At 45.6% G+C, this 15,323-nt stretch overlaps 1 protein-coding gene across 1 annotated transcript in view; it reads left to right on the forward strand.

The window, feature by feature from the left end:
- LOC119214263 (VPS10 domain-containing receptor SorCS1-like) overlaps positions 1–15,323 on the forward strand; it is a 40,247-nt gene that overhangs the window by 15,950 nt on the left and 8,974 nt on the right. Inside the window, exons 6-18 of the mRNA XM_037465928.2 lie at positions 265–329; positions 860–978; positions 1,320–1,409; positions 2,195–2,374; positions 4,342–4,488; positions 5,539–5,641; positions 5,741–5,817; positions 6,303–6,394; positions 6,545–6,652; positions 6,911–7,028; positions 7,160–7,293; positions 14,460–14,573; positions 15,033–15,204. Coding sequence (XP_037321825.2) covers positions 265–329; positions 860–978; positions 1,320–1,409; positions 2,195–2,374; positions 4,342–4,488; positions 5,539–5,641; positions 5,741–5,817; positions 6,303–6,394; positions 6,545–6,652; positions 6,911–7,028; positions 7,160–7,293; positions 14,460–14,573; positions 15,033–15,204 — 1,519 coding nt within the window. The remainder of the gene's footprint in view (positions 1–264; positions 330–859; positions 979–1,319; positions 1,410–2,194; positions 2,375–4,341; positions 4,489–5,538; positions 5,642–5,740; positions 5,818–6,302; positions 6,395–6,544; positions 6,653–6,910; positions 7,029–7,159; positions 7,294–14,459; positions 14,574–15,032; positions 15,205–15,323) is intronic.

Below are 15,323 nucleotides of genomic sequence, written 5' to 3' on the forward strand. Positions count from 1 at the left end.
TTTGTTATTAATGTGTGCAACCCATGTTTTGAACAGGTCATAGTTGGGATGTTGGGATGTGATAAGCTTTTGGAACCACTGACCTGAATGTGGCCTCATTATATTTTAATGATAACAATGTTAGATATGATGCATGTAAAGTAATTATTAACAGAAACAATGCCATTTTTAATGAACACAACATCATTATTGGTTGACGTATCTTTTCATTAGCTGACGCGTCGTCCACATTAAGCAGGAATCCTGAATGTGTTTATGTTACAGGTCCAGATTGGGTTTAGACAAAGAGCAAGGAATGATTCATCTGGAGATCAGCGTCTCTGATGGACGTGAGTGATAAAATGTTGTTATGTGCTTGGCAAACCATAAACGTCAACGAGTGTAAACATTTGTCACATTTCCTTTCCGTTGAATCGAGAAAGAGCTTTCGTTTTTTTCGCTTCCGCCAAAAATCGTACCTCCACGTCCGCGTTGGCCGCAGAGAGGCTCTTCATACGATTAAGCTAATTCATTTTTCAAGTGCCGGGCCGGCTATGACTTGGCTCTTTTTATTGGCCTCGGTGCAGAGAGGGGGAACTTCACAAGGCCTTGTGTGTTAATGCCCTGTCCCTGGGGAGATTACCTCATTTGGCTGATGCTGACACACTGGGACAGCTCTCTCTCTCTCTCTCTCTCTCTCTCTCTCTCTCTCTCTCTACTTTATCTCTTACTTCGAGTAAAGACTGGCCTCCAAAATGTTGCCTCTATGGCTCTCTTGAAACCATCCGCACCAGCTAAACCTTGATGGTGGACTGCAGAACGCTGTTTGTTTTTTCCTCCTCTGTTATATTTTTAGCTCTCACTTCTTGCTTGCCCACAGGGTCACAGTACATCACTTGTAAACTTCAGAATTGCTCTGATGGAAACAAGGGCAAGCCTTTCCCTGGATTTATCATCCCTAATTCCCTGGTGGTTCAGGATGAATACGTTTTCATCCAGGTGGGTTTTTATTGCAAGTTCCGGCTTCATTAAAGGACAATTAAAAGCTGTAAAACCTCTGCGTTCAATCGCATCTTAATGCGCAGCCATGTTTTTCATTAACTAAAAGGGGCCATTATCCTGGGAAAGGATGGCATGAAATTGAAATCACAATGTTGTGTTTTAAACTACAGCTTCACTCCACCAAAGGGCACAGTATATAAATAGTAGGAATCACACAGTTTTAACGGTGGCTTAAACAATTCGATCCACGCTGTTGGCAATCAGTGTGCACAGCGAAGTTTCTGAATATTTACATGGAATGTGATTGAATGTCAAATTGAGCTTTATTTCCTTTCCAGGTGCCAGTAGGTGGTCAGTCTGTCCATTATGTTTCCTATAAAAGAAATGCTTTTTACCAAATGAAGCTTCCCAAGTACACTCTGCCAAAGGTAAGCCTGCTGGAAACGACGCCGTGTTCGGTGGGTGGGAGTAACAAGCAACATAGCAAGTACAGCATAAATTTCACTATTAAACATTTTATTCCATAAGCCTGTTTTGTGGCTTGGTGAGTGTTTATTTTTAAGTGGTTAATCCCAGTTAGTCATAATGTTTGCTCTCAAATCCATTTATTCCTACATCATTGTCCTCCCGTATTCAGTTATTCATAATTAGATCTTTACATTGTGCTTTTATTCAAGAGTCATGCAATAGTTTTTAATTTGTTTCCCCCATCAGATATTTACTTTTTTTTAAATGAATGTAGAGTTGCAAAGTTCTAAAGGAGCTTTTGGGAGCGGAAAGGTCAATTTGCATTTGTACAAAACAAACATTGTTCTGCACAGAATCCCATTTGCTAAAAGCACAGCAGGGTGACTCGCTGGTTTTATAGACCATGTCCCAACAACAGAAGAGATGCCCGCAGTGCTGTTTCGATCACTCCGTCCATCCATCCGTCCATCCAAGGATGTGTCGGAATTCCCTTGAGCAGGGCACATTTTGCCTACCTCGGCTCACTCGGCTTCAGTAAAATCCCACGGAGCCTTTCTTCATTTTTAGTGCGCGGCAGGAGGCCGCCGTCAAAACGCTGCCGATCCTGACTTAATGATGTCAAAGAGTGACGAATCGCTCGCTCGCTGCCACACTAAAATACACGTTTGTTCAGAACTCTTTTGGAGTCAGCTCTCCAAACACCTCCAAGCATCCAAAGCACTCATGTATTTCTGTATTCATTTAGGACCTGCAGATAATTAGCACCGACGACAACCAGGTGGTGGCAGCGATTCAGGACTGGCACCAGAATGACTCCTACAACCTGTACATGTCCGAGTCCAGAGGGCTCTTCTTCACACTGATGCTGGAGAACGCTGTGAGCAGCGGAGGACCGGAGGGCAACATCATGATAGACCTCTACGAGGTAGGAAGCAGCGGCGCCGTCATCCTTCACGTGTTTTTATGGCATTTCCTGCGTGCGGAACCAACTCGAATCACCGGCCGCCTGGGCTTACAACCGCTGCAATTTATAGGACGTGTTCGATTTAGTACTAAAAAATTCAGCTGCATGATAATGTATGCAATCAAACATGAAGATGATATTCAGTGAAGCAATACCTCAAGCTTGTTGTATTATTTTTATTCTACACTTGTTTTATTGTTTTTTTAGCTATTGGCTGGACAAGAGCACAGCTGCTGGACAAAAGCAGGGAAGCATCCAACAATCAAACATTAAATCAAAAATCAAAAATTCAAGATTAATTGGTTATTTTTCTAGGTCCGTATAATTTGGACGTTTATCTTGGTAATTTCAGTCAAGGGTGATGTGTCACATACCTTTTTTTATCCAACCAACTGGTTGCATCATTCCAAAACGCACATTTTTCTGTCACCGATAACTTAACAAGCAGCAAATTTGTCACATTTGAGAAGCTGAGATATTTTTCTCGACAGGTCCAAACAAGAGGAGAAACTTGAAGACCTCCCTTTTTTGAGTTAACGGACATTTTTCACAAGGTTCAGAATAAATGATTAATCAAAGAAGTATTGTACTGAAGTCTTGTGTAGACTTAATTGTCCAATTTAGAAAAGTACGCTTTGCTTTATTAATCAATCCACTTACTGTGTGTAAGATCATCTTCAATTTCTGGTGAAGCAATAATAAGAAACTGACAAGTCATCAACCAACAGGCTTGAACTTTGCTTGAAGTTAATCCGGATTCCTTTAAGTGACCCTGCAATTTCTTCCATAATGGAAGAGGTGTTGGTACATTCATTGGCTGTTCCTCTCATATCCAATTCCTGCTTGCTTTGACTATATTTTTCATGGGACATTGTAACATTTAGAAGGGTTACAATCTACACAGAAGTTTAGAGAACACAAGGGTCGTGCAAAGACCAAAAGTCACAAAAAAACAGCAGCTCTAACTTGCGCCCTGAACATTTCACATCTGCGTTGACAGATGTGCGATGAAGTTCGCCGCGGCTGTACATGTATGCATCACGTTGGATTATCCTCACCTGCAGCCAGCAGTAAAAGCATCACGTTGCTACAGAAAACACACCTTAGATAGCCGTCAGCACCGGTTACTCTCACTGCCCACTGACCTCCACAGACGCCTCACGTGTAATGTTTAATACCAGGATCCCACTCTGGGTGGAAAAGGGTCAGTGTCCGCCGGTACAGGTTGGCTGTCGAAGGATGTGCTGCCCGTCGATGTCCAGGGCACTCAGCGCGCCGGCCAGTTGAAGGAAAAGAGAAGAGCTGGACAAGCCATTTGAGAGGACCACCAGCGAGGCCCAAAGTGCCTCCGCGTGGCAACGGCTGCAGTGGGAACAACGTGTACTCAGTTATTGCCTGCTGGACCCAAGCAGGGGTCTGATAAGCAAGCCTCTGCTGGGTCGAACGGGGGGGGGGGGGGGGGGGGGGGGCGATTCACGTTGAAAATAACGCGACCCGATGGTCCCCAGAAACATCGCCGCTGATGGATTCAGCAGCTTCAGAATAATGTCTTTTAACTCGCTTTTAGTCCCGAAAATATTTGAGCTGCGTAGCGACTCGCGGAAAAATGCGATTCCCTCTGCGGCAAATATTCCTGCTCTCGCCGTGGAAGAGAAACGCGTCGAAGCCGCACATGAGAGTCTGCGTCTATGTACACAGAAGAAGAAATATCTCAGGGCTGTGCCATATGTTGTTTTGATTCAGCTGAGTCCTACAGATGGTCCAAAATAGTGTTCCCTGTCAGGAAAACTATCACTTTAAGACATCTTTTTCTCTCCGAACCAGGCCTTCAGCTTTACTTAAGTCTGAATAATTTACAGTTATTTCTTTTCCTCCTTGTTTTTTTGTGTTATTTCCTCCCTACTGCTCTCCGTCTCTCATGTTCGCAGGTTGCAGGGATTAAAGGGGTGTTCCTGTCAAATAAAGTTGTTGAGAACCAAGTGAAAACTTATATCACCTACAACAAGGGGAGAGACTGGCGTCTTCTTCACGCTCCAACAACCGATCTCCAGGGAAACAAGGTCTATTGTGAACAAGTAAGTGGGCCACTGACAAGAGAAGCTTTGGGTTGTATGGATTTCCATTATCTTCTCATATGATGTATTGTACATACATACTGTATTTATACAATTTATATATATATATACAGTATATATATACACTATATGTGTGTGTATAAATATATACATTTCTGATGAATCTAATTGAGAATCAAAACATTTAATACATAAACATTGTTCTATTATTTGCGAGTCAGTGTATCATCACTGGAAAACGTGCTCCTGGAGACACCTACTGTAGCAGAACTATAGCACAGACGCAGTTCTGAGAAGGAGGTGTTTATATTTCTGCAGACAGGTTTTATCGCTGCAGTAGCACCGGAGGATGGGTTTGGTCAGAGAGCCAGAGGGATTGGACCATTAGCTAAACTTTTTTTTATTATTTATTACTTTTAAGATTAATTTGAAAGAAAGGCTTTACATTATCACATGGTGACGGGAGATGACAGTACTGAATGACACGGAGTGGAAAGAAAAGAAATATTAAATATTAATGGGAGCCCACACAAAGTGGTAGACCTATCTCACAATTAAAGTCCATAATTCACACACAATGACATTTGAAATATTCCTTAACAGAGAACATCCTTAGCCATCCATCAAATCAAATGGGAACTTTTAGCCTGATAAAGATACCACGAATATTGCATCACTTAGACAGGCTTTTACTTTACTCTCATTGGATTGTATTTCGGACATAATAAATCAACCTTAACAACTCAAAATGCACATTTTGATCTATTCTGATGTCAAAGGGATTCTTCCTTTTTGAGTTCCCTGCGTACATTATTCTCTGTCAGGTTTATATATGGGTACTTAGAATAAATTTAATATCTTTCAATTGGAACACTTTTTCAAGACCTCTGCACCACAAGAAAAGTAATAATAAAATACTAATGAAAGAAATGATAATTCCCAAATCAATACATAATACGTGACACATAATATGTGAAGCAGATCAGCAACACACCTTTAATTGACCTTATGACATCAGATAACTAACTTCCTTGTGTTTGTGCTCCGCAGCCTTACTGTTCGTTACATCTGCACCTTCACGTGTCAGAGAATCCTTACACCTCGGGAAACATTGTCAGCAAAGACTCGGCTCCAGGAATCATCATAGCTTCAGGTGAGCAGATTATTGGAACATGCAACGGTTGCAATGAAACGATTCTCCTGGTTACATCGACTGTACTGCAAATAGTGCTTTCCTGCCTTTTGCATTCAGGTGTGGTTGGACCTGAGCTGACCACTAGCAACGTCAGTATTTTCATCACGTCCGACGCTGGAAACAGCTGGAGAGAGGTACAGTGTATGAACTGTGGGACAGATCCCTATACAACAGCAGTGTTTCTGCAACAATAGATTTTTTTTTTCTTGTAGATTACTTTGCTTTACTTTACTTTACTTCTTAAAAGCGGATTTGACAACTGTTTTCTTTTCCCTGAACTTTACTTTGGCATAATATAAAACATAAGAAAAAAAAAGCTTTTAACTTTCGCCTCTCAGTTCCAGGTGAAGAAATAAAGGTTTTACACACAGGCTTGTGAAAAAGTTTGCCGTCTCTGATCCGTTAAACGAATAAACCAAAAGCAGCCTGCAGAGGCAAGAGAGCAACAACTCGCTTGAAGCTCCTTTTTTTTTCTTCATTCACCCAGCTGAGAAAAGAACAGTTGTGGTTTCTACTTGTTTAAGTATGATTGTCCCTTATGTTGTCGCTGGCTCACACTTTCTGAAGAACTCATTGTTCCTCCGGTTGGAAAACATAAAGCTGGTTGTTTTTTCCGCAGGTTTTTCAGGAGGAGTACAGCGTGTTTTTCCTGAATCAAGGAGGATCTCTGGTGGCCATCCGACACACACCTCTGCCAATTAGACACATTTGGTAAGGCTCCTCAAGGAGGTAAACCCATCCTTTTAAGAGATTATTCTCAATCTTCAAACAAGGGGAGAGGTTGCCTTTCTGCTGAGGATTCAGACCCAATTCCGCTCTCGATTTTTGCGGCTGTGATTCAACCGTTGTTCTCTCCCTCAGGCTGAGTTTTGATGAGGGCAGAAACTGGGACAAATACAGCTTCACCTCCTCTCCGCTGTATGTCGACGGGGTGCTGGGCGAGCCCGGAGAGGACACCCTCATAATGACGTAAGATACAAAGGAGTCAAAAGGAGCTGCTGGGTTTGTAGTGTGGTTAATTATTGCTCTGAGAAATTCCATGTTACGCCATTGAGGGTTTAGAAGTGTACATGTACAAGTCTTTTTAATGTGATTTTTGAAAGGGTTCCTCAACCCACAGAGGAATGTGGACTAAAGACTTAACCAGAGGTTTCTTTAATTTTTCTTATTTTATTCAGGCCCATTAACCGGATGTTTCAACCGTCTATTTCTGGCTTATTTGCGCAGGATATTCGGCCATTTCAGTCATCGATCTGAGTGGCAACTCATCAAAACTGACTTCAGATCCATTTTTCAACAACGATGCACATCTGAGGATTACATGACATGGCAGTTACACAACGAGGTAAGCTGCCACTCGCTGATCAAACCCGAGTGAATCTCTTTGTTCCAGTCACACAATGACAGCAAGATGGTGGACCGTAAAAAGGATAAAGGACGACTCTAGAAATGTTTATGATGCATTATTCATCACAGGGTGAAGTGTGCATCATGGGAATGAAGAGAATCTTCCAAAAACCAAAAGCAAACGTTCGATGTGTCACCGCCAGAAATCAGTATATTTCCCAGATGTCAAATTCCTGCCCGTGTACAGAGGCGGACTTTGAGTGGTGAGTTCTGTGCTCCTCAGATTTCATTTCATTAAATCCTTACAAAACCTTTTATCAATCTCCAGAGGCAGTTTGTGAAGCAAAGGCGCAGCAAAGGAGGGCTGTTTTAAAAGTTATATTTTATGATTTAGAGCTTGTTACCTTTTGTTGTTAGTTAGTGTATGATTTAAAAAATATGACATAACTTGTTTGGACTTTTAGTTGTGATTAACGTTTAGAAATTAGTTTGGTTCTAATCAAATGTGAATTAAAATAGCAAACTGTCGTGAACTGTGTTCTGTTATCAGGTATTACATCACATAACAAAACTTTTATTACTTTTAAACTATATTAATGCACTATAATTCGCTTGGAGCTATTGATTTGTATTTTCATTTTATAAAACAGTAATGATTGTAACCCAATTTAATTGAAACAGTGAAGCACATGTCAGCGGCCGAGGTGAAGAAAAAATAAGTTATGTTGCCAACAACGCCACCTAGGTAAAGGCTAAGAGCCCTAGGAACTCAACTAAAACAAAAGTCCAGGTTCTTTATATTTGGGGGAGAGCAGTGACATAATGACCCAAAAGGAGACAAGGGCGGAAATACTAATAAGGTATTTATTTTAATATAAATGCTTAAAATGTATCCTAAACCCTAAAATAGTCCATCCAAGGCCACCACAGCAGAGTCCCGCACGTAGATCTCCCACCAGCCACAACACTGGGTTGACAGCCGCCCTCTGCTGCTCGTGCTGCTCGTGCTGCTCCTGCTGCTCCTGCTGCTCGTGCTGCTCGTGCTGCTCGTGCTGCTCGTGCTGCTCGTGCTGCTCCTGCTGCTCCTGCTGCTCCTGCTGCTACCACCACAGCTCCAGCTCCAGCTCCAGCTCCAGCTCCAGCTCCAGCTCCAGCTCCAGCTCCACACTGCCACGTGTCCTCTCTCTGTTCTTTCTGCACCCCCCAGTCTCTGTCCACCTGTCTTAAAAAGGGAACAGCCCCGCCCTTGGCAGTTCTCCATTGGTCCCTTTGCCAATTAGCGGCTGATTGTTGGTGTGTCACTGGGGCAGATTGTCAATTAAGGACACCATGCCAATTAAAACTGCAAACAAATTGCCACACAAATCATGCAAGCAAACAACAAAAACCATGCAGTAATATCAATAAAATAAACCAATAAACATGCAATTGTCCACCCCGTGACATACCCCCCCACTTAAATGTAGGCAGTCCCTGCCACTGGACAAGCCTAGTCTCGATATCGGCCTGGTGGTAGTCCACGGGTAGTTCGTGTCGACCGGCGGAGCACATTCTCCACTACTCCTGCTGGTTGTTGTTGTTGTTGAGGCAAAAAGTCTGCCCCTGCTTCTGGGGGCACCACATAAAATCCAAAACATACAGGGTCTACTTCCGCCCCTGTCTCGATTCTAGTTTCTGGTTCAGGGGGGACATGGACGGGGGTTATACAAAGTTTCAAAGCATTCCTGTGCTGGGTTCTTTCCTCCCCCCCACGCTCTGGCCTAACTTTATACACCACTCCAGAATCGCCCACAAGGCTAACTACAACATAGGGCTCTGGATTCCACCATGACCGTAGCTTCCCTTGCCCCTGTCTGTTCCTATCTCTTACCCACACTCGTTCACCTGGGAGGAAGGATAACGCCTGGGCCTTACGGTCGAAGCTTCTCTTATCACGTTCAGCAGCATGACCCATCCTACCTCTTGCGAGCTTGTAGGCTGAAGTTAGCTTATGATGATGGTCTTCCACCCACCCACTAAGTGTCAACTCGGGTTGTTGGGGCGCTACTCCCAGCTCGACGTCTACTGGGAGTCTTAGATGGCGGCCAAACATAAGGTAGGCTGGGGCAAAACCTGTAGAACTGTGGACAGTATTGTTGTAGGCTTGTAACAACTCAGGAACATGCTCTGCCCACCTATTCTGCCTTTCACCCTCCAAGGTGCGCAATAAGTTTAGCAGAGTCTGGTTCATCCTTTCTACCCTACCGTTTCCGGCTGGATGATAGGGGGTTGTTCGACTCTTCGCTACTCCATACATAGCGCAAAGCTGCTGCATCAAAGTGGATTCGAAGTTTGGGCCCATATCGGAATGGAAACGACCTGGGCAGCCGAATGTCTGAATGACATGAGTCCATATTGCCTTGACTGTAGTCTTCGCTGTCTGGTCTCGAGTTGGTACAGCCCATGCGTAACGGGTAAACATGTCAGTCATCACAAGGATATTTTGGTACACATCTGTAGGCCTACCAAGAGAAAGAAAATCAAGGGCAACTACCTCAAGAGGGTATGACACAACAATTGGGTTCAGGGGTGCCTTAGCCTCTACTTTGTCTTTCTTCAAGCTACACATGACACACCCCGAATGAAACCCCTGCACCTCTTCTTCCATACAAGGCCAGTAGAAACAGCGTCGAATATTGGCCAAGGTCCTCTCAACCCCTGGATGTCCAGCTGCCACATGGTACTTCTGCCAGACTTCTTGGCACCTAGCTGTTGGACACACAATTTGGGATCGTAGCTCGTGAGTGTTAGGGTCTATTACCTCCCGGTAGAGGACCTGTTCTCGGATAACCAATTTCTTCCATTGTTGGAGGATCCTTCTGGTCTTATCGGTCATAGCCCTTTTCTCTGGTCCTTGTGGAGGAAGTCCCTGGCCCACATACCTCTTGACGATGGCAATGTCAGGGTCATCCTGTTGCCAGTTTCCCCACTCTCCAGATAGCAGTGCCACTCCGTCCTCTTGGTCGAGCCTAGCAGTGGTGAGGTCGACCCTAGCCGATGTTCTGCCTGTGGACATGGACACTTGGGGGAACCTGGACAGGGCATCAGCGTTAGCATTCTCCTTTCCAGAGCGGTACTTCACAGTATAATCAAAAGAGGCAAGTTGTGCAACCCACCGCTGCTCCACAGCGCCCAGACGAGCAGTCTGTAAGTGAGCCACTGGATTGTTGTCGGTGAATACTACAAACTTGGCTCCGGTGAGGTAGTCTTTGAACTTTTCCACAACAGCCCACTTTAGGGCCAAAAGTTCTAACTTGAAAGAGCTATAGTTTGAATCATTCTGTTCTGCCGGGTGCAAGCTACGGCTAGCATAAGCGATTACCCGCTCTTGGCCCCCTTGCACTTGGGCAAGGACTGCGCCCAGTCCTTTGTTACTGGCATCAGTATACACTACAAAAGGCAGCGTGAAGTCTGCATAAGCTAGGATTGGAGCTTGGGTTAGGGCAGCCTTCAGTTGTTCAAAAGCAGATTGGCATTCTTCTGTCCAAATCACCTTCTGAGACCCTGACCTTTTATCAGTGGGAATACCTGCTAAAAGCGCATTCAAGGGTCGGGCAATCTTTGAGAACCCCGATACAAAACGCCTATAATAACCTGCCAACCCTAGGAAGGCTCTAACCTGTTTGGTGGTCGTTGGGGGACTCCATTCAGTGACTGCAGACACCTTCTCAGGATCAGGACGGACGCCTTCCTGGTCGACCACATGGCCTAGAAACTTCACCTGTTGCTGCAAGAGTTTACATTTGCTGGTTTTAAGTTTCAGACCATACTTCTGCAGTCTTTTAAACACCTCTTCCAGATGCTGCAAGTGAGAGGGGAAATCTTTTGAATAAACAATGATGTCATCCAGGTAGACCAGCAGAGACTCTGTTAGTTGCCCGCCAAGGCATCGTTGCATAAGGCGCTGAAAAGTAGCAGGGGCATTACAAAGGCCAAATGGCATCCTATCAAACTCGAAAAGACCCAGCGGTGTTGTAAAGGCGGTCTTCTCGCGATCTTGGGGGTCCATTTCCACCTGCCAGTAGCCACTTGCCAGGTCCAAGGTTGAAAACCACTCAGCCCTATATAGGGTGGTAACGGTCTCTTCAATTCTGGGGAGGGGAAACGCATCCTTATGAGTCACAGAGTTCAATTTCCTGTAATCCACACAGAACCTCAAACTTCCATCTTTTTTTCGAACCAGCACAATAGGTGAGGCCCATGGACTAGAGCTCTCTCGAATGACACGGTTATTTAGCATACCTGCTAGCAGACTCTTCATATCTTTATACAGAGTTGGAGGTAAGGGCCGGAACCTGTCTCGAATTGGAGCCGCATCACCCGTGGGTATTCTGTGTTGGACAATGTTAGTCCGACCAAAGTCATCGTCGTTGGCGGCAAAAACATCACTCCACTTCTTTAATAGAACACCGAGGTCCACCCGTTGCTGCTCAGTTAGATCAGGCCGGTCAACCGAATTGTTAACCCACCAGTCTGGATTTTTACCTTCTGGGACCTCAGAGGCCTCCACAACGCCAACCTGAACTACACCCTCCGAGTCTTGTGTTAGGCTCAAATTCTCCTTTCCATACAAGTCCGCCTCCTCTACTTGGCTGATAGTCCCCAACTTCTGGTATCGGCCTATGGACAGACTGTATGGGTGAGGATTACAAAGGCGAACAGGAAGTCTTCCTTTCCTTACCGTTACCACGGATCTTGCAGTGCCAACGGCACTGGTGTGTGGGAGGGGTTCCACCAGTCCACAATAATCAGTCCCTTTCGGGCCCATACAAGCACGACCCCATATTACCACTTCGGTGAAGGCTGGAACACATACCTTCTGGCGGGTAGCGGGACGGATATAATGCGTGGCCAATTCACCTGTTGAGACGCTGATCCGACGGCATGTAGCAAAGGCATGACTCCAAGCCTTTTGAGCCTGAGGGCTATCACAGGGCAATGCAGATCCCCCTGTATTCTGGAAAAGAGTCTTCCAGCAAGCACCAATGACATTCATTCCCAGAATCAAGGGATTGGTTGAACACTCGTTTTTTACAATGACAACACCCCTATTCGGTATCTTAATGTGTCCCACTTCGAAGTTCATCACTGCGTAGCCTATATACGGGATATCCAAGCCATTAGCCGCCTTGAGAGTCAATACAGCAGAGGTTCCTCCCACCCCCAGCTTACAATCAGGGAAATGTCGTTCCAGTACTTGCTGTTGCATTAAAGTTACTTGAGACCCAGTATCCAGTAACCCTGAGAGTTCTACTCCATCTATGCAAACCTTTACTAGTGGACAATTTCCTACAAAAGTTGGGGCGGCCCCTAAATTGGCTATACCGTCTGACCCTACTACTCGGACCTCAGGAGCAGGGCTAACTAGTTTAAAGCCAGCTGGGTTTCTGAAGTTCTTCTACAAAACCTAGCCACATGTCCCGGCTGTTTGCAGCGACGGCAGATAGGCCTACCTTCAGTATCCCATGTATTGGAGCAATCGGATGTAGCTCGTCGTCGTCCGCCTACTGGTGGAGGATACAGGGAATGGTTAGGTTGCATAGGCTCTAGGAGAGGCCTTAGTTCCTTAACGATCTCCTGAGTCAGCCCCTTCATCTGGCCCGCAACTTCTGCCATAATCTCATCCTTCAAGGCTTGTTTCCAATCCCGTTCCGATGTCAAGGGCTTTACTGCCTGGGATTCTCGCACAGCAGAACACTCTGCTTCAATTTGCCCTTTGCCACCATGCTCGTCGTCTAGCAGCATCGCCTCCTGGCGTAGGTCATCGAAACTCCGTCCCGGGTTACGTCGGGCATAGGTTTTTAGGTCCTGGGCCAGGGCGCCTTCCTCCAAGCCGAGTAGAAACTGTTCGCGCAGATTGCTTTCTGTGGGGGCGTCATCTGGGCTGCGTTGCTGTAGCCTGCAATATAGCCCTCGCAAACGTAACAGATAAGTTTTCACAGTTTCCCTAGGCCTTTGATGACACTTATAAAACTGGGCCCGCAATGCAGGAATAGAAGTTTGTTCCCCATAGAGTGCATCTAAACAAGTAAATATTTTAGCAACTCTATCGCGCTCAGCCTCAGCCAGAACACCAACCTGTTGTTTGGCTTCCCCCCCTAAAGCTCCCAAAACAATTTCTATTTTCCTTGCTTCAGGAAATTCCTGAATACCTAAAAGTCCCTGGATCTGTTCCTTCCAATCCCCATATTGTAGACTGCCATTAGGGCCTGTATATTTGGGCACCCAGGGGGCACCAGCATATAAGGGCATCATCATCATTGCTAGGTTAAACAACAATCCTTTAGGCCACTGTTCACTGCTCCCAAAAAATCCAAATCCTGCCGACAACGCCAAATTTATGTCAGCGGCCGAGGTGAAGAAAAAATAAGTTATGTTGCCAACAACGCCACCTAGGTAAAGGCTAAGAGCCCTAGGAACTCAACTAAAACAAAAGTCCAGGTTCTTTATATTTGGGGGAGAGCAGTGACATAATGACCCAAAAGGAGACAAGGGCGGAAATACTAATAAGGTATTTATTTTAATATAAATGCTTAAAATGTATCCTAAACCCTAAAATAGTCCATCCAAGGCCACCACAGCAGAGTCCCGCACGTAGATCTCCCACCAGCCACAACACTGGGTTGACAGCCGCCCTCTGCTGCTCGTGCTGCTCGTGCTGCTCCTGCTGCTCCTGCTGCTCGTGCTGCTCGTGCTGCTCGTGCTGCTCGTGCTGCTCGTGCTGCTCGTGCTGCTCGTGCTGCTCCTGCTGCTCCTGCTGCTCCTGCTGCTACCACCACAGCTCCAGCTCCAGCTCCAGCTCCAGCTCCAGCTCCAGCTCCAGCTCCAGCTCCAGCTCCAGCTCCAGCTCCACACTGCCACGTGTCCTCTCTCTGTTCTTTCTGCACCCCCCAGTCTCTGTCCACCTGTCTTAAAAAGGGAACAGCCCCGCCCTTGGCAGTTCTCCATTGGTCCCTTTGCCAATTAGCGGCTGATTGTTGGTGTGTCACTGGGGCAGATTGTCAATTAAGGACACCATGCCAATTAAAACTGCAAACAAATTGCCACACAAATCATGCAAGCAAACAACAAAAACCATGCAGTAATATCAATAAAATAAACCAATAAACATGCAATTGTCCACCCCGTGACACACATACTTATTATATCACAGAAATCGTGAATAAAACAAATGCCCATCCGGCCCATTAATCTTTACTTCTGTACGTCTAACAAGTGTCACCTCAAGTAATACGTGTAAAACCTCTGTACTACTGTAGATGTCATTAAACTGACCCCCCATACTACAGGCTTATAACCACTTTATAACCAGGATGTTGGTCAATGAACGCCTCTCTGTCCATCGTGAAATGATTTCTTTCTTCTTCACCCTTTGATCCGACGCCCACAGCGACTATGGCTTTGAGAGGCAGATTGACCGCAGCTGCGCTCCGTCTTTCTGGTTCGTTCCCACAGCAACATCCAGGGACTGCATCAGCGGGGACACCTTCCTCAACACCACCGGGTACACCTGACTCCTTCGTGGCGACGAGGGCAAAGGGAGGAGTTAGTGTAAAAATGACCCCGCTTACGTTCGGGCGAAACCTTCTGAAAAAGCACCCGCTACACTGGGTGAAAGTGGTCGTTTTGTCAGAGAAATCTTCTAAACCTTCAGAACAGAACGGAAGGAGGAAAATTGGAGGAGAAATAGAACAACAAATTGGTGTATCGCTGACCTACGAACTGTAGATAAAAGCTCAAGTTAAAGGATAAAGAGTAGAAAAGTCAACTTTTTCATAATAGCTATGTTTTTATGTGATTTACAGTAAATCGGGTTAAATCTATTGCAAACTAATGAAAGAAAACAGCAAATTGAGCTGAGCTGTGGGGGGGAAAAGGGACCCACGGATTTGCGTGTGTGTGCGTTACGTGTCTGCTTTTACACTCACCCGCGGCTTTTTTGGGGCTCTTTAACGAATTCCAGGTACCGCCGGGCTTTCTCCAACAACTGCACGGATGGGACGCTGTTGAAGTACAGCCCCACGCGACAAAAGTGTGCCAGCCGGGCCCCCAGGGGCCTCCAGCTCTTCACCAGCGAGGGAACACTGGTGGCAACCCTGGATAGGAATGTCACTTTCTTGGTCTTTCTGGAGGAGGTGCTGACTTTCACTTTATCAAAGCGACGCTAGTGTGCATGACAGGGTGACGCTTGTGGGCGTCATGCTCTTCCAGCAAGTGTTTCATCTGTTTATTGAGCTGCTGGCACAAGTACCGG

Source organism: Pungitius pungitius, chromosome 13, assembly GCF_949316345.1.
Source record: "Pungitius pungitius chromosome 13, fPunPun2.1, whole genome shotgun sequence".
In the NCBI taxonomy this organism is placed as follows: domain Eukaryota; kingdom Metazoa; phylum Chordata; class Actinopteri; order Perciformes; family Gasterosteidae; genus Pungitius; species Pungitius pungitius.